The sequence below is a fragment of the Bufo bufo genome, chromosome 4 (genome assembly GCF_905171765.1).
Source record: "Bufo bufo chromosome 4, aBufBuf1.1, whole genome shotgun sequence".
Lineage (NCBI taxonomy): Eukaryota > Metazoa > Chordata > Amphibia > Anura > Bufonidae > Bufo > Bufo bufo.
The window spans coordinates 57,040,251-57,065,004 of record NC_053392.1 but is presented as its reverse complement, the minus strand read 5'-3'; the positions used below and the strand labels follow the sequence as shown (position 1 = coordinate 57,065,004).

General features: G+C 48.6%; 1 protein-coding gene across 1 annotated transcript in view; it reads right to left on the bottom strand.

The window, feature by feature from the left end:
- CDC5L (cell division cycle 5 like) overlaps positions 1-11,593 on the bottom strand; it is a 58,603-nt gene extending 47,010 nt beyond the window's left edge. Inside the window, exons 1-5 of the mRNA XM_040427280.1 lie at positions 11,444-11,593; positions 8,451-8,554; positions 6,368-6,529; positions 4,595-4,722; positions 4,409-4,508 (exon numbers count right to left, since the gene is read on the bottom strand). Of these exons, the coding sequence (XP_040283214.1) occupies positions 4,409-4,508; positions 4,595-4,722; positions 6,368-6,529; positions 8,451-8,554; positions 11,444-11,488 (539 nt within the window). The 5' untranslated portion in view covers positions 11,489-11,593. The remainder of the gene's footprint in view (positions 1-4,408; positions 4,509-4,594; positions 4,723-6,367; positions 6,530-8,450; positions 8,555-11,443) is intronic.
- Between the last annotated feature and the right edge of the window lie 13,161 nt (positions 11,594-24,754).

Genomic DNA, 24,754 nt, shown 5'->3' with positions numbered 1-24,754 from the left:
TGTGCGCTCCATTCAGGTATATGAGAATGACAGTGATAGGCAAGCGCTAATTACAAGCAGTCAGACACTTTCCATCAGAGACTTATCACCTATCCTGTGGATAAGGATAAGTATTGTTTGTGGGTGCAGCCTACGACTACATTCACACATCAGTGGAGAAAAAAAAAAAAAAAGCCTTTAACTCCTTAAGGACACAGCCTTATTTCACCTTAAAGGAGGACCTTTCACTACAATAAAAAATCTAAACTAAGTATACAGACAAGGAGAGCGGCGCCCAGGGATCTCCCTGCACTTACTATTATCCCAGGGCGCCGCTCCATCCTCCCGGTATCTTCAGATTTTTGGCTCAACTGGGAGGAGCCTGCCGGCCTCTCCTTCTCCCAGGCTGGAGTGCTGGCCAATCGCAGCGCTCAGCTCATAGCCTGAGGGTTTTTTTTTCTCTCAGGCTATGAGCTGAGCGCTGCGATTGGCCAGCACTCCAGCCTGGGAGAAGGAGACGCCGGCAGGCTCCTCCCCGTTGAGCTGAAAATCTGAAGATACCGGGAGAACGGAGCGGCGCCCTGGGATAATAGTAAGTGCAGGGAGATCCCTGGGCGCCGCTCTCCATGTCAGCATACTTAGTTTACATTTTTTTTATTGCAATGAAAGGTCTTGGCCATTTTTTGCAAATCTGAACAGTGTCACTTTAGGTGCTGATAACTTTAAAACGCTTTGACTTATCCAGGCCATTCTGAGATTGTTTTTGCGTCACGTATTGTAATTCATGACACTGGTAAAATGGAGTCAAAAAAATTCATTTTTATTTATAAAAAAAATAATTCCCAAACATTTAAAAAAATTTGCAAATTTTCAAGTTTCAATTTCTCTACTTCTATAATACATAGTAATACCTCCAAAAATAGTTATTACTTTACATTCCCCATATGTCTACTTCATGTTTGGATGATTTTGGGAATGACATTTTATTTTTGGGGGACGTTACAAGGCTTAGAAGTTTAGAAGCAAATCTTGAAATTTTTCAGAAATTTTTAAAAACCCACTTTTTAAAAAGGACCAGTTCAGGTCTGAAGTCACTTTGTGAGGCTTACATAATAGAAACTACCCAAAAATGACACCATTCTTGAAACTACACCCCTCAAGGGTTTCAAAACGGATTTTACAAACTTTGTTAACCCTTTAGGTGTTCCACAAGAATTAATGGAAAATAGAGATAAAATTTCAAATTTTCACTTTGGCAGATTTTCCATTTTAATATTTTTTTTCCAGTTACAAAGCAAGGGTTAACAGCCAAACAAAACTCAATATTTATGGCCCTGATTGTGTAGTTTACAGAAACACCTCATATGTGGTCGTAAACTCTTGTACGGGCACACGGCAGGACACAGAAGGAAAGGAATGCCATATGGTTTTTGGAAGGCAGATTTTGCTGGACTGGTTTTTTGACACCATGTCCCATTTGTAGCCCCCCTGATGCACCCCTAGAGTAGAAACTCCAAAAAAGTGACCCCATTTTAGAAACTACGGGATAGGGTGGCAGTTTTGTTGGTACTAGTTTAGGGTACATATGATTTTTGGTTGCTCTATATTACACTTTTTGTGAGGCAAGGTAACAAGAAATAGCTGTTTTGGCACCGTTTTTATTTTTTGTTATTTACAACATTCATCTGACAGGTTAGATCATGTGATATTTTTATAGAGCAGGTTGTCACGGACGCGACAATACCAAATATGTATACTTTTTTTGGTTGTTTGTTTCAGTTTTACATAAAATGTAATATTTTTTTTTTAATGATTCTTTAGTGTCTCCGCATTCTGAAAGCCATAGTTTTATTTATTTTTTGGGCGACTGTCTTGTGTAGGGGCTAATTTTTTTCGGGGTGAGATGACTGGTGACAAAAAATGGCTTTTTTTTTACACCATTTTATTTTTATTTTTTTATGGCATTCACTTGAGGGGTTAGGTCATGTGATATTTTTTATAGAGCAGGTTATTACGGACGCGGCGATACCTAATATGTATACTTTTTTTAATTTACTTTATTTAGTTTTACACAATAACAGCTTATTTAAAACAAAAAAATTATGTTTTAGTGTCTCCATATTCTGAGCCATAGTTTTTTTTATTTTTTGGGCGATAGTCTTAGGTAGGGGCTCATTTTTTGCGGGATGAGGTGACGGTTAGATTGGTACTATTTTAGTGGGCATACGCCTTTTTGATCGCTTGCTGTTGTACTTTTAGTGATGTAAGGTGACAAAAAAAATGGTTTATTTAGCAGCATGAGGCTGGATCTCACAGGCTCTTCACAGGAAGGCAGCGCCGATGCCTAAGGAAGGCATCGCGCTGCCTTCCATGCCATCGGGTCCCTGTTACAGCAGCACGGGGACCCGATAGCCACTGCACTCACCCCCGAACCACCCGGAAAAGCCGCAAACCGCAGGTCTGAACTAATCGGTACGTCATGTGTCCTTAAAGAGGACCTTTCACCGACTATTACACTATGAACTAACTATACAGACATGTAGAGCGGCGCCCGGGGATCTCACTGCACTTACTATTATCCCTGGGCGCCGCTCCGTTCTCCTGCTATGTCCTCCGGTATCTCCGTTCACTAAGTTATGGTAGGCGGAGTCTGCCCTTGTTCTTCTGTAGCGCTGGCCAATCGCATTGCAGAGCTCACAGCCTGGGAGAAAATAACCTCCCAGGCTGTGAGCTCTGCGCTGCGATTGGCCAGCGCTAGAGCAGAACAAGGGCAGACTCCGCCTACCATAACTTAGTGACTGGAATCTCCGCCTACTATAACTTAGTGAGCAAAGGTACCGGAGGGCATAGTGGGAGAACGGAGCGGCGCCCGGGGATAATAGTAAGTGCAGTGAGATCCCCGGGCGCCGATCTACATGTCTGTATAGTTAGTTCATAGTGTAATAATCGGTGAAAGGTCCTCTTTAAGTACCGGGACATCATGACGTACCGGTACGTCATATGTCCCTAAGGCCTCTTTCACACAGACGAGATCTCCACGCGGGTGCAATGCGTGAGGTGAACACATTGCACCTGCACTGAATCCGGACCCATTTCTATGGGGCTGTTCACATGAGCAGTGATTTTCACGCATCACTTGTGCGTTGCGTGAAAATTGCAGCATGCTCTACTTTGTGCGTTTTTGACGCAATGCAGGCCCCATAGAAGTGAATGGGGCTGCGTGAAAATCGCAAGCATCCGCAAGCAAGTGCGGATGCGGTGCAAATTTTCACGCACGGTTGCTAGGAGACTATTGGGATGGAGACCCGATCATTATTATTTTCCCTTATAACATGGTTATAAGGGAAAATAATAGCATTCTTAATACAGAATGCATAGTAAAACATCGCTGGAGGGGTTAAAAAAAAAAAATTCTAAAATTATTTAACTCACCTTAATCCACTTGTTCGCGCAGCCCGGCTTCTCTTTTGTCTTCATCTTTGCTGTGCAGGAGGAAAATGACCTGTGGTGACGTCACTGCGCTCATCACATGGTCCGTCACATGATCCATCACCATGTTGATGGATCATGTGATGGACTATGTGATAAGCGCAGTGATGTAATCAAAGGTCCTTTACCCAGGTCCTGAAGAAAGAAGAGAAGCCGGGCTGTGCGAACAAGTGGATTAAGGCGAGTTAAATCATTTTTTTAACCCCTCCAGCGCTATTGTACTATGCATTCTGTATTCAGAATGCTATTATTTTCCCTTAAAACCATGTTATAAGGGAAAATAATACAATCTACACAACCCCGATCTTCTGTAAAGAAGTCCGGGTACCAAACATGACGATTTTTCTCACGCACGTGAAAAACTCACTGAAAAAAACAAAAAAAACGCACATTTTCCCGCGAGGCACCCGCATCTTATCCAGCCCAAAACCATGACGCCCGTGTGAAAGAGGCCTAGGAGGTAAGGGAGTTTCCCCACAAAATGTTTTTTTTGTTGTTTTTTTTCATACATTTTTGGCAGCGTTTTTCTAGAGAAAAAAACCTCCACCTCCCTTTTTTTTTTAAATCTCAGCATACTTTGGCTATTGTAGTTTTTTTTTTTTGCTCATTTGCTGGTGTTTCACATACAATACTTTTTAGCACAGTTAAAAGAAAGAAAAAAACGCACGTGTCAATGAAGGTGCTGCATCTTTTATAGCATTTTTACATTGCGTTTTCCTGTTTAAAAATCCAAAAAAGGTTGCACTAAAACACACTATTGGTAAAAAGCTAATTTATGTGTGAAGGAGGCCTAAAAGGTTTGGCTCGGGGTATGCAGCGCACACTGTGAGATTACAGCCCATGGTCCTGGTCAGCTACATGAGGGATGTCTGACACGGCGTAGGGGTGTCATACTGCATGATGTCGGCGACAGTTACACAGCCCTACGTGCTCCACACACCTGGCTTCTTCTAGCTGCTTCTCTCTCGCTTTCCTCTTGGCCTTTTTACCCTGGGTGTTAGCAAGACGAGCTCTGGCCTCAGATAACATCTCAAGCTCATCTGCAAGTAAGACACATTGCATGCACTTAGTTTAGAGGCAGAAAGTGCAAAAAAATAAAAATAAGAGGCTAGCTTATATACTGTACCTTCATCCATATCCACGGGGTCAGGCCTGGCAGGTTTGGTCTCGGGATTTGGGTCGATTTCTCCAGGTTTAAGCTTCCGAGGGTCATCAGCTGCCTCCTCCTCATTGTCTCTCTGAGCCGCTTTATCTCTAAGGGGGGAAAGAACCATAGAATCAATAACCTGAAGATTCTCCTCAAGACACTAAATATAACCAAGCTCAATGTCCCACATACCAGAGGCAGCAAGAGATGTGAACCCCCAGCGTACAATAGACGGTTTGTGAAGTTATGATCGCAGGCTGCGCCATAAACAAGACAATATGGTTTTTGCCACACATTCACGTTAGTTCAATGGTGGAAAAGCAGCTCCAAATGCCTGGTGCTTCTTTAAAACTGGGCAAGAAGGTTTAGACTCCAACCAGGCTGCTTCCATACACATCAGTCTCCAAACCCGTGGCTCCGGGAAACCACTACTCTCAGCATTGCACCTCTAGTCGGTCATAACATTGTGCAGCGTGCCACTTTAATATCAACCTCTGTTATCATAACTCTTAGACCAGCCAAGATTATTAATTGGTACATCTTATACCGTCGCACGTTGGCGTTAGAAACGCTAGTCTCGATAAAGGAGAGTTACACTGAATATTTCTAATTCCTTCTCCTTGGCATCTGGCCATTATCAATGTAGGCTTAGGTTTGTGTATAGTGCTCCTTCCAACTATGGCTGAGGGGCGTCTCCCCCCCTTCTAGGATCCTGGGGCACCCTCTTACCTTCCAACGGCCCGGGGGTGCCTCATCTCCCCCTTCTGCTCTTGCAGTATGACCACCGCGTCCATTTATTAATACCAGTCCATTGCAGAGGGGGAGGCTGTGAGCCACAACAACCATTTAAACAGGATATCCCACAGACTCCAATTGGCTGCCGAGGGCAATCTGCACATTTCACTTGCACTAGTACAAGTCTTAGGCCTAGTTCACAAGATCGTTTTTTTTGCGCGTGTACGGGCCGTTTTTTTGTGTTCCGTATACGGAACTATTCATTTCAATGGTTCTGCATTAAAGGGAACCTGTCACTGGGATTTTGTGTATAGAGCTGAGGACATGGGTTGCTAGATGGTCGCTAGCACATCCGCAATACCCAGTCCCCATAGCTCTGTGTGCTTTTAGTGTGTAAAAAAAAACGATTTGATACATATGCAAATTAACCTGAGATGAGTCCTGTCCCTGACTCCTCTCACATACAGGACTCATCTCAGGTTAATTTGCATATGTATCAAATCGTTTTTTTTACACAATAAAAGCACACAGAGCTATGGGGACTGGGTATTGCGGATGTGCTAGCGGCCATCTAGCAGCCCACGTCCTCAGCTCTATACACAAAATCCCAGTGACAGGTTCCCTTTAAAAACGGAATGTGTTCCGTAAGCATTCAGTTTCCGTATTTCCGTTCCGTTGAGAGATAGAACATGTCCTATTATTGCCCGCAAATCACGTTCCGTGGCTTCATTCAAGTCAATAGGTCCGCAAAAAAAAACAGAACACATATGGAAATGAATCCGTTTTTGCGGAACCATCTATTGAAAATGTTATGCCCAGCCCAAATTTTTTCTATGTAATTACTGTATACTGTATATGCCATATGGAAAAACGGAACGGGGAAACACAACGGAACTCAAAAAAGGACCGCAAAAAACTATAAAAGCCATACGTTCGTGTGAACTAGGCGTTAATGACTAGAATTCCCTACTAGTTCCCCATAGGCTGCAGGCTTCCTGTGCACTCCCTGTTACTTACAGTAGGTACTCATAGTGCTCCAGACACTGGGCGGCAGTCCTGCCAATGATGGGGGCTATTGTTCTCCACTGCGTGGGCATTAGCTTGGCCAAATGCAGCAGCTTCTCTTCCTCCTCACGTGACCATTCTGTCTTCTTAATACTGGGGTCCAGCCATTCGTACCTATTATCCAAAGGGAGAGAGAAGCAGTCAGGATATCTTCCCTGCTGGCAGCTTTCTGATGCCATGTCGGATGGATACGTGGCTTCAGTGGAAGGAGCAGGAGGAACAATGTATATATAGAGTCCAGCACCGCACATTGTCCTGTTAAAACTTTTCTTACTTTTGGATCCAGCATTAAAATCTCAGATACAGAGCAGATAGGTCAGGGTTCACGCGTTTCAGCATAAAGTCTTAGTTATAACCTAATCTGAACAAGTACAAGCCATGAATCCAGCCAGCAAAGGAAGCAATATGGACAATCACAATACATGAGTAAGTGCCTTGTATTAACTTCCTCTACATGATGAAGGCCACTTACTGAAGTGACACAACCCCTTTAAGACCATCCACTGAAACCTGTAAACTCAAACATATGAGCTCAATATCAGATTTTAAAGGGGTTGTCTGGGATCAGAGCTGAACCCACACATACCCAAATTTTCACCCAGACAGCCCGCTGTTATGAGCATTGGAGCATTTCATGCTTTGATGCTCTCCTTTGCCCTGCGCTGAATCGTACAGGAAAAAAGGCATTTTAAAGAGTTCCGGTGACGTACCGGGCTCTCCTAAGGGCTGCCAGGTGCAGTGACGTCACCGGCAGTGATGGGCGGGCTTTAGTGTTGCTTTAGCCTATAAAACAGCTAGGGTAGAGCTTAAGCCGGCCCATCAGAGCCGGTGACGTCACTGAACACACTGCTGGGCGGAAGTCTCCACTTGGCAGTGTGCGGAGGTAAACAAACAAGCCCTTGCTCTGTGCAATCCAGCTCAGGGCAAGAGGCTGTCTGGGTGAAAATATGGGCATGTGGGGGTTCAGCTCAGATTCTGGAAATCCCCTTTAATGTTGGATCCAGTAAGGCTGGTTTCACACGAGCGTCGCGGGAAAAGGTGCGGGTGCGTTGGGGGAACATGTAATGCGTTTTGCACTCGCGTGATAAAAATGGCGCATGTTTGGTACCCAAACCCGAACTTCTTCACAGAAGTTCAGGCTTGGGATCGGTGTTCTGTAGATTGTATTATTTTCCCTTATAACATGGTTATAAGGGAAAATAATAGCATTCTGAATACAGAATGCATAGTACAATAGGGCTGGAGGGGTTAAAAATAATAATAATTTAACTCACCTTAATCCACTTGTTCGCGCAGCCGGCATCTCTTCTGTCTTTAACTGTGAGCAATAGGACCTTTGATGATGTCACTGCGTTCATCACATGATCCATCACCATGGTGATGGATCATGTGATGAACGTAGTGACGTCATCAAAGGTCCAATTGCTCACAGTTAAAGACAAAAGAGATGCCGGCTGTGCGAACAAGTGGATTAAGGAGAGTTAAAAAAATATATATTTTCCCCTCCAGCCCTATTTTACTATGCATTCTGTATTCAGAATGCTATTATTTTCCCTTATAACCATGTTATAAAAGGGGAAGTAATAATGATCGGGTCTCCATCCCGATCGTCACCTAGCAACCGTGCGTGAAAATCGCACCACTTGCGGATGCTTGCGATTTTCACGCAACCCCATTCACTTCTATGGGGCCCGCGTTGCGTGAAAAACGCTGAATATAGAACATGCTGCGATTTTCACGCAACGCACAAGTGATGCGTGAAAATCACCGCTCGAGTGCACAGCACCATAGAAATGAATGGGTCGGTATTCAGTGCGGGTGCAATGCGTTCAACTCACGCATCTCATCCGCGCGGAATACTCGCCCGTGTGAAAGGGGCCTAAGTGTGGTGCTGGAATCTGTATATACCTCTCTTACCTTACTCCGGCCCCCTGCACACTGCTGTATATCCGGAGATGGTGAACAGGCGGACATTTTCTTTTCGTTGAGCCATAGTGACAATGCTCTTACAACGCTGGACACTAGAAATACTTACCATCGGGCCTTGCACTGCTTGGCGGACTTCCTGTGCAGAAGAGAGGCAATACGAGACCACTGGTTTTTGCCATATTTCATAACCGCCGCCTTGAGGATTTCATCCTATTAAAGAAATAGATAAAATGAGACCTCAGCACAGAAAACACCGCCACATGAGGTCAGCCCAGTGACTGAGCCCCCCTAGGGTCACATAAGGACACTGCCAATACATTTCCCCTGCAGCGCCCCTTAAAGGACAACTGTAGCATCACAAGAACAGGAGACCACAGAATACAAGGACAGGCTGGGCCCACGGGGGCGAGATCCTCAGAGGCTCTACGGGGCCGCCCTCTCTACCACATCCGGTTTTCCAGGAATTATGCATTGATGCCCTTGGTATTGCCGTTAAAGAGGACCTTTCATCAGAATCAAGTATGTAAACTGAATATACATACATGGAGAGCGGCGCCCAGGGACCCCCCTGCACTTACTATTATCCCCGGGCGCCGCTCCGTTCTCCGGTTATAGGCTCCGGTAAAGTCATAGTTAGGCTCCACCCATTTGAGCCTGCCGGCGTCTCTTTCTCCTAGGTTGTAGCGCTGGCCAATCGCAGCGCTCAGCTCATAGCATGGCTAAGAGCTGAGCGCTGCGATTGGCCAGCGCTACAGCATAGGAGAAGGAGACGCCGGCAGGCTCAAATGGGTGGAGCCTAACTATGACTTTACCGGAGGCTATACCGGGCGAACGGAGCGGCGCCCGGGGATAATAGTAAGTGCAGGGGGGTCCCTGGGCGCCGCTCTCCATGTATGTATATTCAGTTTACATACTTGATTCTGATGAAAGGTCCTCTTTAAGGCTACTTTCACACTTGCATTTTGTGCGGATCCGTTCAGATAATACAGCCGTCTGCCTCCGTTCAGAACGGATCCGTTTGTATCATCTTTAACATAGCCAAGACGGATCCGTCCCCATTGACCTACATTGTGTGTCAGAACGGATCCGTTTGGCTCAGTTTAATCAGACGGACACCAACGCTGCAGGCAGTGTTTTAGTGTCCGCCTCCAAAGCGGAATGGAGACGGAACGGAGACAAACTGATGCATTCTGAGCGGATCCTTTTCCATTCAGAATGCATTAGGGCAAAACGGATCTCACTAACGGAAACCAAAACGCCAGTGTGAAAGTAGACTAAATCACATTTACGTGAAGGGGACTGAGCTTCCCAAAGGCCCTGTCACCGATAAATGAGGCATCACAGGCCGAGGAAGAGGCTGCTGCCCTTGCCCACACCAGTTTGATAAATGACCCCCATTGTCTTTTGCGGCACGGACATGCAGATGCGGAAAGCACATGGAAGACCCCTGAGTGCTTTCCGCGTGTCCTAGTCTAGTCTGCAAAGAGAGGATCTCTGACCATGAAAAGTCAATGGGTCCACAAAAAACGCCGACATCTGTATTTGGCCTCTTTCACATGACCGTTTTTTTCCCCCGTTTATGGGCCGTTTTTTGCGTTCCATAAAAAAAATGGTTCTGCAAAAAAAAAAAAAAGTTACGGAATGTACAGTTTCCGTATTTCCGTTCCGTTGAAAGGTAGAACATGTCCTATTATTGCCCGCAAATCACATTCCGTGGCTCCATTCAAGTCAATGGGTCCACAAAAAAAAAAAAAATAACAGAACATGTACGGAAATGCATCCGTATGTCTTCTGTATCTGTTCCGTTTTTGTGGAACCATCTATTGAAAATGTTACGCCCGGCCCAATTATGTCTATGTAATTACTGTATATGCCATATGGAAAAACTAAACGGAGGAACGTTCTGCCACATGGACTTGACGCATCTTATTCCTGCAAACTTCTTAGGTCCCCTGCACACGAACGTGTGCACCCCGAGGTCGTGCTGCGGGCCGCAATGCACCAACACAGTCCGTGGGTCAGCCGCAGATCGCGGACCCATTCACTTGAATGGGTCCGCGATCCTGCCGTTCCGCAAAAACATAGGACATGTTCTAGCTCTTTGCGGAACAGAAGCACGGGACGAAACCCCACGGAAGCGCTCCGTAGTGATTCCGTAGGGTTCAGTTCCGCACCATTCCGCATCTGCGGACCCATTCAAGTGAATGGGTCCGCATCCGTGATGCGGAATGCCCACGGAACGGCACCCGTGTATTGCGGACCCGCAATACGTCAAGGGGAAGCACACGTTCGTGTGCAGAGGGCCCAAGGCCTCATGCACACAGCCGTTGTTTTGGCGGCTCGGATGCGGACCCATTCACTTCAATGGGGCCGCAAAGGATGCGGACAGCACTCCGCGTGCTCTCCGCATCCGTTGCTCCGTTCCTTGGCCCCGCTAAAAAAAAATATAACATGTCCTATTCTTGTCTCGCGCACAGACGTCATCCGTGTTTTACGCATCCGCAAAACACACCACGGGCGTGTGCATGCGGCCTAAGAATGACAGAAGAGATACAAGTCGTAATAAATTCACAACGCTGAATATGTGAAATACATCTGGGGTCCCCAGGACGAGGGCCCGGCCTCCTGTGAACGGCTCTCACCTCTCCCGACACGTTTTGTGCGGCAGAATGGCGGTATCCATACTGGAAACCTGAGGGCACCCATAACAGTCAGTGGGATCTGCCCGGCGTATCCCAGCGCTGGATGTGAACAGAGCCTGAGAGAAGGATGGTCTTTTCAGGGGGAACGCAGACATGACAGGTCCTAGATGTAGTGGCCAGGAACTACAAGTCCCAGCATGCTCTTACACTATCTGCCAAGCTGCAGTGTAAGAACTACAAGCCCCAGCATGCATGCTATGCGGCAGTGTAAAAAGTATAACCCCCAGTGTGCTCTAAAACAACATGCTAGGCTGCAGTGTAAGAACTACAAGCCCCAGCATGCACTGACTGCAGAGGAAGCACTACTAGTCCCAGCATTCTGCACATCTACCGCCCGCTGCAGAGACCCCACAGGCCGCAGCATGGAGGCCTCCCGGGCGCAGCCCGCTCCCCTCACCTCGGTGTTCCTCCACACGCCTCCCTTTATCATGATACGCGGCATGGCTGCGGTGTGCGGGCTCCGACACAGGGAATAACGTCCGGTAACCTGTCCGCACCGGGGACACACCACGGCCGCTTGTTGTGGGTAGCGGTGACTCTCTGAGCCCGAGCGAGCAGAGCGTCCAATGGGGAGACTATAGTCTGCACAGCGCCCTCTGCTGACCGGAGGCCGGAACTGTTACTACAGGTTCCTACATGGTGTCACTAGCTGCAATTATATGTCCTAAAGCCCTTTTTGGCTTGTGTTACTGGCACAAAAAAAGTGTTTTCCGTTGTGTGGTGAAGTGAGAAAATTACAGCCCCTTTTTGGCTTGTATTAGTGGGGAAAAAAAGAGCTTATTAGCCGTTGTGTGTTGAAGTGAAAAAGTTACAGAGTTTTGTTGGGGTGTTTAAAGGGAACCTCTCATCAACTTTATGCTGCCATACTAACGGCAGCATAAAGTAGAGACAGGTGAGTTGATTTCAGCGGTCTGTCATTTATAAGTTAAAAGTAAGTGGCTGCCGAGAACCAACATCACAATCATTGCAGACTGGGCCTGGAAAAGAGTCCCGGCCACCTGAGAAGAGTCCTGGTTATTCATGAATTCCTGCTCTCCTGCCCACCTGCTGATGATTGACAGTCTTCTACCTAGTTTTCTCCCTTTCTCTCTAGGAGAGAACTGCCAATCATCAGCTGATGGACAGAAGAGCAGGAGATTATAATAACCAGGACTCTTCTCAGGTAGATTTGACTCTTTTCAAGGCCTGGGCTGCAATGATTATGATGCTGGTTCTCGGCAGCCACTTACTTTTAGTTCATGAGTGACACACCGCTGACATCAGCATTTCTGTCATTAATTTATGCTGTCCTCAGTGAGATCAGCAGAACGTTGATGACAGGTTCCCTTCAAATTTCCTATTCATTTATTTATTTGATCTAACAGTATGTCAGACAGAGAAGTGCCAGGCCCTGCACAGGGGAGTGACAGAGGCCTAAATGTTTCTGGCGCAGGCAGAGGATGCAGCAGAGTAAGGGGGCGTGACATCAGGAGTCACTTTGAGAGGCCTGAACTCCCAGTGTCAGCTAGCTATCGTGTCTTGACCAGCAACCTTGAATGGTTGACTCAACTTCATCCCAAGTGACATCAGACACCCCCAGCCAACAGTCGGTAGGTTTGTCAAACACAACCCTTAGTTGGCATGGCCCGGGAGCAAGCCCTGTGCACTTACCTGTCCTCAACCTGCCTCTGTCCTTTTCTGCTCCCTCAGCCAGAGAAGTATTGTATGCTGTGGGCTCAGCTCCACTATACAGTGAGAACGAGCTACTAGAGGACAGTCAGCACCTATTGCCCAGCCAAGATCTGGAGGAGACCTGCGCCACTTCCTCCACTGGGTGGGCAAGTATTGATGGGGAGAGTGGCGTGGGAGCAGGTGTTGTGAGCGGTCAGGCTCCTAAGAGACGTTGAGGAGGACATCAGTGACGTGCAGACAGTACTCGATGATGATGTAGCTGATCGCACTTGGGAGTCGGGTGACGAAGGGGCTTCATCATCATCGGGAGAAGAGGGTGGCTGCTTACCCGTGAGGCAGCGGAGCCAGCAAGTCGCTAGCGTGGCCGGGAGTCAGCAGGGTGACAGCAGTGGGAGGTCGGTGGCCAAACGTGTCCGGGGTAGACCACCCACTTCGCAGAAGCCTACCTGCCCGGGAAGTAGCGGTGCAAGGGTTCACGGAGGCAGTGGCGGTAGCAATTATTCAGTGCGTAGTGTTGGGGGTAACATCACCTACTCGGCGGCCTGGCAGTTTTATTTATAAAGCCGCCGGAGGAGGTGAACATGGCCATATGTAGAATCTGTGGGCAGAAGGTGAAGCAATGTTGGCACTACGGCCCTGCGTCAACATATGCAGCGTCGCCATAAAGAGGCCCGAGAGAACCGTGGCTCTGATGTGGTGGTCCAGCCTGCGCATCAACCGCTGCATCACCCAGTGGCACGCACCCAGCTTCAGGCAGTCAAGGCTCCACCACCTCAGCCGAAGGGAGCTGTCTGTCCTTCCCATCATCTGCTGGTCCTGATGCTCCTGCTCCTCCTACTCCTCGTTAGTCATTCCGTCAGCAATTGATCACCGAAGTGATTGCCAAGAGACAACAATATAATTGCACTCATCCAACGGCGCAGAAGCTGAATGTGCTCCTGTCCAAGTTGCTGGTGCTGCAGTCCCTCCCTTTTCAAGTGGTCGACTCTGCACCGTTCAGAGAACTGATGGCTTGTGCCGAGGTGGAGAGTCCCAAGCTGTCATTGCTTTGCCAAAAAGGCAGTACCAGCCCTGCACACCTATGTAGAACAGAAGGTGGGCCAGTCCTTGAGCCTGTCGGTGTCTGCCAAAGTGCACGGCAGCGCTGACGTGTGGAGCTGTAACTACGGTCAGGGACAATACATGTCTTTTACGGCCCACTGGGTGAATGTGGTTCCTGCACAGCCACACCAGCAACTTGGCCAAGTGACGCAGCTTCTGCCTCCATGCCCTCACGCAATTGGTCCTGCCTCTGCCTCCTCATCCTCCACTGCAGGGACAATTCAGAGTGGCCCTCCAGCATACCACATGTGCAGGGAGTGGCAGTGTCACACTGTTCTGCACCTCGCTTGCCTGGACGAACGGAGTTACACAGGGAAGGAACTGCTCTGTGTCCTTCACCAAGAAATCCTGTCTTTCTCTGCGACAACTGAAAATTGGAAACATGATGACCGACAACGGGAAGAACAGGTACGGGAGGATAATATTCTGTATTTGTCATGACGGCAATTGCAGCGTGCGCAGGGTACTATCCCAGGGCCCTTCCAAGGTGTTATAACGCATGTCCCGGATTAGTAATGCTAGAGTGGTGTAATGGCCTATAATGTCTCTGTAGTTTCGTGGTAGTTGTGTCACGGTGTCTCCTACCTGGGTACGGCCGGACTCCTGGCTCCTGGCTCACTTGCAATAAATTTGAGTGTAGTGATAGTAGGAGTAATAGAGGAACTTTGCAGAATAAATGATGTCCAGACCTTTAGATGAAGTTCAAACGTAGCTTTACTTGAAATAACTTGCATCCAAACAGTATACAGCTTTGGTCTCTTGGTCCCAGCAGGTTTTAGCAATGATTGGCAGGAATGAGTACTTCTGCTTTAAATGTGGAGCTTGCAAGATAAAGGTCTGATAGCTCTGTAACTGTGGCAGGATTAGCTTGTGCACTTATCTGTAACTTCTGCTGTGTGAGGACAGACTAGCTGAGGTGGAATAGGCTTCTCCTAGGACTCTGGACTTATCCCACAGATAGATTCTCAGGGGATGCTTTCTTCCTGGAACTCTGGAGTTTGTCTGTAGTTTCTGCTCTCTTCATCCAGCAGAGCTGAAGGTGCTCTAGCTGGGATATATATGGACATGCCTCAGCCAAGACTATGTCCTTGCTGTCTTCCCTAAGAAGGGGTTTTACTGGACACTATCACACAGCCTTCCCCTAGCAGGGGTGGCTGTTACTCACACTAACTTCCTTCTCCACCCATACTGCAGGATGTGGGTCCAGCCCACCTCTCCACAGTGGGAGAGCTAAGCTGGAATAAACCATTCCAGTTTAGATACACTAAACTGTACCTGCCAATGAGTTGCTGCCACCTGCTGGTAAACCAGGATAATTGCATGAACAATTGCATTTAACATAGTTTTAGAGGACATAATGTAAATTACATTAGATGACATTTTAAAAGGTGCTTAGAAGATAGTAACGGGGTGGAGGAGTGTAGTAACACAACACTGGGGTGTTACACATTGTGTCGGCGCTGCGTTAAGGAGGGCTGAACCATCCCACCCTGCATGGTACACTTGTTCAATCTGGTTGTCAAGCGGTTCCTGAAGTCTTCCACCCATTTGCAAGACATCCTACAAATGGCCAAGAAACTTTGCATGCACTTCAGCCATTCATACACCGCAAAGCACATCCTCCTTGAGCTGCAGCGGCAGAATGGCATCCCCCAACATAGGCTGATATGCAACGTTTCCACCCGTTGGAATTCCACCCTCCATATGTTGGACTGACTGTACGAACAAAGAAAGGCCATAAACGATTTCCTGATGATCCAAGCCGACAGGAGTACTCCCCTGTGTCACTTCGATGTCAGCCAGTGGCATCTCATGCGTGACACCTGCTGTTTGCTCAGGCCCTTTGAGGAGGCCACGTTATTTGTCAGTCGCCAGGACTACTGGATGAACTACGTCATTCCCCTGCTTCATGTCCTGGAACAGACGCTGGTAAATCTGGCTGGTCAGGGGACTGGAGATATGGCGCCTAGATCTCACGGCCACATGAGCCCTGTGGGGGCTGAACTGGAGGAGGAGGAGGACATTGGAGCACAAGCAATGTGTAGCGAAATGGGTGGTTTTTCTACACAGGGGATAGGAGTGGAGGAGCAGGAGCAGCCAGAGATGCTATAGGGCGATGAGGAAAACGAGGCAGAGGACCCAGACACACCGTGGCCGTATACAGTGGAGATGGAGGCAGGGAGTCTCTCCGAGTCACTTGCGCAAATGGTTCGCTGCATGCTCACTTGCTTGGGTAGTGACAGCCGAATTGTCACCATTCGGCAGCGGGATGACTTCTGGTTCTCCACCTTGTTGGACCCTTGCTACCGGTCCAAAATGGGGGCCTTTTTTACACCCACTGAGAGGGAGGACAAACTGAACTACTATAGAGACATCCTATGTAGTCAGTTGGCGGCTGCCTATCTGCGCCATTGTCCATCCTCTCGCAAGGCTGACCGGGGTGCCCCCTGCACTCACGTTCCATAGCCATGGCTGCTGGGGAGGGGTGGAGTGGCAGGAGCAGTACCAGCTCCATCAGCAGCAGCCTGAGTCTAGAGTCGCTGATGAGCAGCTTTCTTCACCCGCCTAGTGAAGAAACTAGGCGGGCAGCAGCAGCATCTAGACCTGGAGCAGAACCTAAGCCAGCAGGTGGTGGCATACTTGGAGTGCACCCTGCCAGCCGTCATTGGAGATCCGCTGGACTAGTGGGCAGCCAAACTGGATTTGTGGCCGCACATAGCCGAGTTTGCCCTGGAAAAGCTGTCTTGCCCGGCCAGTAGTTTGGCATCACAGTGGGTGTTTAGTGTGGCGTGGGCCATAGTTACCCCAAGAAGAACTCGCCTATCCACTCAAAATGTGGAGAGACTGACCTTTGTCAAGATGAATCAGGCGTTAATCAGCCAGGATTTCCACCCACCAATTCCTGATGCATTAGACTAGATCATCCATGGTGCCACACCAACACTTTGACAAAAAAGACCGGTTTCTTCTGGCTACATGACTCAGCTACTATTCTGATGCTGCCACCCACCTGATGCCACACATCTGATGCCAAGTGATCCTTCTTTCACCCACCATCTTCAGAGGGTACTGGTATTGCTACCCACCTCCACACTATGTCACCTTGCCACTCTGTGGCCTCCTCATGCTGCTGCTACCTCCACACTATATCACCTTGCCACTCTGTGGCCTCCTGATGCTGCTGCCACCTCCACACTATGTAACCTTGCCACTCTGTGGCCTCCTGATGTTGCTGCCACCTCCACACTATGTCACCTTGCCACTCTGTGGCCTCCTCATGCTGCTGCCACCTCCAGACTCTGTCGTTGTGCCACTCTGTGGTCTGCTTGTTCTGCTGCCACCTCCACACTCTGTAATTGTGCCACTCTGTGGCCTACTCATGCTGCTGCCACCTCCACACTATGTCATCTTGCCACTCTGTGTCCTCCTGATGCTGCTGCCACCTCCACACTATGTCACCTTGCCACACTGTGGCCTCCTGATGCTTCTGCCATCTCCACACTATGTCACCTTGCCACTCTGTGGCCTCCTGATGCAGCTGCCACCTCCACACTATGTCACCTTGCCACTCTGTGGCCTACTCATGCTGCTGCCACCTCCACACTATGTGGCCTCCTCATGCTGCTGCCACCTCCACACTATGTAATCTTGCCACTCTGTGGCCTACTCATGCTGCTTCCACCTCCACACTCTCACCTTGCCACTGTGTGGCCTCCTCATGCTGCTGCCACCTTCACACTATGTCACCTTGCCACTCTGTGGCCTCCTCATGCTGCTACCACCCCCATACTCTGTCATTGTGCCACTTTGAGGTCTGCTCGTGCTGCTGCCACCTCCACACCCTGTAATTGTGCCACTCTGCGGCCTACTAATGCTGCCGCCACCTCCAGACACTGTCATTGTGCAACTCTGTGGCCTCCTCCTGATGCTGCCGCCACATCCACACTCTGTAATTAAGCCACTCTGTGGCCTCCTAATGCTGCTACCTCCTCCAGACTCTGTCATTGTGCCACTCTGTGGCCTCCTCATGCTACTGCCACCGCCAGACTCTGTCATTGTGCCACTCTGTGGACTGCTTATGCTGCTGCACCTCCACACTCTGTAATTGTGCCACTCTGCGGCCTCCTAATGCTGCCGCCACCTCAAGACTCTGTTATTGTGGCACTCTGCGGGTTCCTCCTGATGCTGCCGCCACCTACACTCTCTGTAATTAAGCCACTCTGCGGTCTCCTAATGCTGCTACCTCCTCCAGACTCTGTCATTGTGCCACTCTGTGGCCTCCTCATGCTACTGCCACCGCCAGACTCTGTCATTGTGCCACTCTGTGGACTGCTTATGCTGCTGCACCTCCACACTCTGTAATTGTGCCACTCTGCGGCCTCCTAATGCTGCCGCCACCTCCAGACTCTGTTATTGTGGCACTCTGCGGGCTCCTCATGCTGCTGCCACCTCCACACTCTGTAATTGTGCCACTCTGCGGCCTCCTAATGCTGCTGCCACCTCCAGACTCTGTCATTGTGCCACTCTGTGGTCTCCTCATGCTGCTGCCACCACCACTCTCTGTAATTGTGCCACTCTGCGGCCTCCAAATGCTGCCGCCACTTCCAGACTTTGTTATTGTGGCACTCTGCGGGCTCCTCATGCTGCTGCCACCTCTAGACTTTGTCATTGTGCCACTCTGTGGTCTGCTCATGCTGCTGCCACCTCCATACTCTGTAATTGTGCCACTCTGTGGCCTCCTAATGCTGCCACCACCTCCAGACTCTGTTATTGTGGCACTCTGCGGGCTCCTCATGCTGCTGCCACCTCCAGACTTTGTCATTGTACCACTCTGTGGTCTGCTCATGCTGCTGCCACCTCCATACTCTGTAATTGTGCCACTCTGCAGCCTCCTAATGCTGCCGCCACCTCCAGACTCTGTTATTGTGGCACTCTGCGGGCTTCTCATGCTGCTGCCACCTCCAGACTCTGTAATTGTGCCACTCTGCGGCCTCCTAATGCTGCCACCACCTCCATACTCTTTCATTCTGCCACACTTTGGCCTCCTCCTGATGCTGCCGCCACCTCCATACTCTGTCATTCTGCCACTCTGTGGCCTCCTCCTCATGCTGCTACCACCTCCACACTGTCATTGGGCTACTTTGTGGCCTCCTCATGCTGCTTCCACCTCACCACTATGTCATAGGGCCACTCACTGGACTTTCATGCTGTTCCCACCCTTCTCACTTCATGACTGTGTGAGATTGTGGAGCAGCTGTTCCTGTATAATGCTATGCATAATTGAACTTTAGGATTGTCATTTTACCACTCTGTCAGACTCTGTCATTGTGCCATTCTGCAGCCTCCTAATGCTGCTGCCACCTCATGCTGCTGCCACCTCCACACTCTGTCATTGTGCCACTCTGTGGCCTCCAAATGCTGCCACCACCTCCAGACCCTGTTATTGTGGCACTCTGCGGGCTCCTCATGCTGCTGCCACCTACACACTATGTAATTGTGCTACTCTGCGGCCTCCTAATGCTGCTGCCACCTCCAGACTCTGTCATTGTGCCACTCTCTGGTCTCCTCATGCTGCTGCCACCTCCACACTATGTCATTGTGCCACTCTGCGGCCTCCTATAATGCTATGCATAATTGAACTTTAGGATTGTCATTTTGCCACTCTGTCAGATTCTGTCATTGTGCCACTCTGTGGTCTCCTCATGCTTCTGCCACCTCCACACTCTGTCATTGTGCCACTCTCCGGCCTCCTAATGCTGCTGCCACCTCCAGACTCTGTCATTGTGCCACTCTGTGGTCTCCTCATGCTGCTGCCACCTCCAGACTTTGTCATTGTGCCACTTTGTGGTCTGCTCATGCTGCTGTCACCTCCACACTCTGTAATTGAGCCACTCTGCGGCCTCCTAATGCTGCCACCACCTTCATACTGTCATTCTGCCACTCTGTGGCCTCCTCCTCATGCTGCTGCCACCTCCACACTGTCATTGGGCCACTTTGTGGTCTCCTCTTGCTGTTTCCACCCTCCCCACTTCATGACTGTGTGAGATTGTGGAACAGCTCTTCCTGTATAATGCTATGCATAATTGAACTTTAGGATTGTCATTTTGCCACTCTGTCAGACTCTGTCATTGTGCCACTCTGTGGTCTCCTCATGCTGCTGCCACCTCCACACTCTGTCATTGTGCCACTCTGTGGCCTCCAAATGCTGCCACCACCTCCAGACTCTGTTATTGTGGCACTCTGCGGGCTCATCATGCTGCTGCCACCTCCACACTCTGTAATTGTGGCACTCTGTGGGCTCCTCATGCTGCTGCCACCTCCAGACTTTGTCATTGTACCACTCTGTGGTCTGCTCATGCTGCTGCCACCTCCACACTCTGTAATTGTGCCACTCTGCGGCCTCCTAATGCTGCCGCCACCTCCAGACTCTGTTATTGTGGCACTCTGCGGGCTTCTCATGCTGCTGCCACCTCCAGACTCTGTAATTGTGCCACTCTGCGGCCTCCTAATGCTGCCACCACCTCCATACTCTTTCATTCTGCCACACTTTGGCCTCCTCCTGATGCTGCCGCCACCTCCATACTCTGTCATTCTGCCACTTTGTGGCCTCCTCCTCATGCTGCTACCACCTCCACACTGTCATTGGGCAACTTTGTGGCCTCCTCATGCTGCTTCCACCTCACCACTATGTCATAGGGCCACTCACTGGACTTTCATGCTGTTCCCACCCTTCCCACTTCATGACTGTGTGAGATTGTGGAACAGCTCTTCCTGTATAATGCTATGCATAATTGAACTTTAGGATTGTCATTTTGCCACTCTGTCAGACTCTGTCATTGTGCCACTCTGTGGTCTCCTCATGCTTCTGCCACCTCCACACTCTGTCATTGTGCCATTCTGCAGCCTCCTAATGCTGCTGCCACCTCATGCTGCTGCCACCTCCACACTCTGTCATTGTGCCACTCTGTGGCCTCTAAATGCTGCCACCACGTCCAGACTTTGTCATTGTGCCACTCTGTGGTCTGCTCATGCTGCTGCCACCTCCACACTCTGTAATTGTGCCACTCTGCCACCTCCAAATGCTGCCGCCACCTCCAGACTCTGTTATTGTGGCACTTTGCGGGCTCCTCCTGATGCTGCCGCCACCGCCATACTCTGTCATTCTGCCACTCTGTGGCCTCCTCCTCATGCTGCTACCACCTCCACACTGTCATTGGGCCACTCTTTGGCCTCCTCATGCTGCTTCCACCTCACCACTATGTCATAGGGCCACTCACTGGACTTCTCATGCTGTTCCCACCGTCCCCACTTCATGACTCATGCTGCTGCCACCTCCACACTCTGTCATTGTGCCACTCTGTGGCCTCTAAATGCTGCCACCACCTCCAGACTTTGTCATTGTGCCACTCTGTGGTCTGCTCATGCTGCTGCCACCTCCACACTCTGTAATTGTGCCACTCTGCCACCTCCAAATGCTGCCGCCACCTCCAGACTCTGTTATTGTGGCACTTTGCGGGCTCCTCCTGATGCTGCCGCCACCGCCATACTCTGTCATTCTGCCACTCTGTGGCCTCCTCCTCATGCTGCTACCACCTCCACACTGTCATGGGGCCACTCTTTGGCCTCCTCATGCTGCTTCCACCTCACCACTATGTCATAGGGCCACTCACTGGACTTCTCATGCTGTTCCCACCGTCCCCACTTCATGACTGTGTGAGATTGTGGAACAGCTATTCCTGTATAATGCTATGCATAATTGAACTTTAGGATTGTCATTTTGCCACTCTGTCAGACTCTGTCATTGTGCCACTCTGTGGTCTGCTCATGCGGCTGCCACCTCCACACTCTGTAATTGTGACACTCTGCGGCCCCCTAATGCTGCCGCCACCTCCAGACTTTGTTATTGTGGCACTCTGCGGGCTTCTCATGTTGCTGCCACCTCCAGACTTTGTCATTGTGCCACTCTGTGGTCTGCTCATGCTGCTGCCACCTCCACACTCTGTAATTGTGACACTCTGCGGCCCCCTAATGCTGCCACCACCTCCATACTCTGTCATTCTGCCACTCTGTGGCCTCCTCCTGATGCTGCTGCCACTGCCATACTCTGTCATTCTGCCACTCTGTGGCCTCCTCCTCATGCTGCTACCACCTCCACACTGTCATTGGGCCACTCTGTGGCTTCCTCATGCTGCTTCCACCTCAGCACTATGTCATAGGGCCACTCACTGGACTTCTCATGCTGTTCCCACCCTCCCCACTTCATGACTGTGTAAGATTGTGGAACAGCTCTTCATGTATAATGCTATGCATAATTGAACTTGCATTTTTGCCACAGGAGGCCGCTGGTTCTCTGTTACAGTTAAGTTACTGCTGGATTTAAATATGCAAAGTAGAGGATGACTCATGCTGCTGGTTGCTGAAAGAAGAACCAGGAAGTGAGAGCTGAGATGGTGAAAGCACTGGATGTGTGAGATAGAATCCGGTTCCATCCTGGTGTTAGAGTGTCCTGCAGTGTTTGGGGACGCAGTGGAGGGATTGTTCCTCATCTAGATCCTGCTTTTTGGAAGAGAGATTGTTCCAGGAGGATTGTTTACAGCCTTTGAACAGAAGTTTAATTACCAAGCAAGGCCGCATGAGTACTGGGGACCTGGTGATCATCTCAGTTAACCACCTCAGCCCCCCTAGCTTAAACACCCTTAATGACCAGACCACTTTTTACACTTCTGCACTACACTACTTTCACCGTTTATTACTCGGTCATGCAACTTACCACCCAAATGAATTTTACCTCCTTTTCTTCTCACTAATAGAGCTTTCATTTGGTGATATTTCATTGCTGCTGACATTTTGAATTTTTTTGTTATTAATCGAAATGTAACGAAATTTGGGCAAAAAAATGACATTTTTCACTTTCAGTTGTAAATTTTTTTTAAAAAAACGACATCTATATATAAATTTTGCTCAAAATTTATTGTTCTACATGTCTTTGATAAAAAAAATGTTTGGGTAAAAAAAAAAATGGTTTGGGTAAAAGTTATAGCGTTTACAAACTATGGTACAAAAATGTGAATTTCCGCTTTTTGAAGCAGCTCTGACTTTCTGAGCACCTGTCATGTTTCCTGAGGTTCTACAATGCCCAGACAGTAGAAAAACACCACAAATAACCCCATTTAGGAAAGTAGACACCCTAAGGTATTCGCTGATGGGCAAAGTGAGTTTATAGAACTTTCTATTTTTTGTCACACGTTAGCGGAAAATGATGTTTTGTTTTTTTTCCTTACAAAGTCTCATATTCCACTAACTTGTGACAAAAAATAAAAACTTCCATAAACTCACTATGCCCATCACGAAATACCTTGGAGTGTCTTCTTTCCAAAATGGGGTCACTTGTGGGGTAGTTATACTGCCCTGGCATTTTAGGGGCCCTAATGTGTGGGAAGTAGTTTGAAATCAAAATGTGTAAAAAATGCCCTGTGAAATCCTAAAGGTGCTCTTTGGAATGTGGGCCCCTTTGCCCACCTAGGCTGCAAAAAAGTGTCACACATGTGGTATTGCCATACTCAGGAGAAGTTGGGCAATGTGTTTTGGGGTGTCATTTTACATATACCCATGCTGGGTGAGATAAATATCTCGGTCAAATGCCAACTTTGTATAAAAAAATGGGAAAAGTTGTCTTTTGCCGAGATATTTCTCTCACCCAGCATGGGTATATTTAAAATGACACCCCAAAACACATTGCCCAACTTCTCCTGAATACGGCGATACCACATGTGTGACACTTTTTTGCAGCCTAGGTGGGCAAAGGGGCCCACATTCCAAAGAGCACCTTTCAGATTTCACAGGGCATTTTTTACACATTTTGATTTCAAACTACTTCCCACACATTAGGGCCCCTAAAATGCCAGGCCAGTATAACTACCCCACAAGTGACCCCATTTTGGAAAGAAGACACTCCAAGGTATTTCGTGATGGGCATAGTGAGTTCATGGAAGTTTTTATTTTTTGTCACAAGTTAGTGCTGCAGCTAGTCGATCGGTTGGTCCACCTGGAAGGTAAATAAAAGAAAAAAGAAAAAAAAAAACAGGCCGCAACACAATAAATTTATTAACTTTATAATAATATTTGAACGGAACATTTAAACTTTATTTAACTTTTTGAACAGAACATTAACTTTTTTGCTTACCGGTGATTTATTTATATTTTTTTATTTTTTACCTTTATAGAACAAACCTCTCCTTCCCCATGGGACAATGTGCAAAGCGCAAATCGCCCAAAGATGTGGCGAAGTACATTATGTACTTTGTCCCAGGTGAAAGGAGAGGTTTGCAGCAGCTGTGAGTGAAAGGGCCCTAATAGCCCTGTGTGCCTGTCCTGTGAGATGCAATCCCTATGCTAAGTGTACCTGTGTGTGGTACTTCCGGAAAAACTCCCCTAAGCATAGGGCAGGGTGGTCAGGGCAGTCAGGACAGAAATAGCGGGTGTCACGCCTTATTCCACTCCTGCTACAGACACAACATCTTTTTCGGGGTGACGGTTGGGTTGAGGTACCAGCAACGACATTGGGGAAATGTCGCTCGTGTAGACGGCTCACTACACTGGTGGTTGGGGCCACGGAACCTCCTGGATACAGGAGGTTCTCGATGATCTCTTCCTGAAATTTGAGGAAGGATCCTGTTCTCCCAGCCTTACTGTAGAGAACAAAACTATTATAAAGCGCCAATTGAATTAGGTATACAGACACCTTCTTATACCAGCATCTGGTGTGTCGGGAAACTAAATAAGGAGCCAACATCTGGTCATTGAAGTCCACCCCTCCCATGAGCAAATTATAGTCGTGGACTGAGAGGGTCTTTTCAATGACACTGGTTGCCCGTTCTATTTGTATTGTCGTGTCTGCGTGAATGGAGGAGAGCATGCAAACGTCACGCTTGTCTCT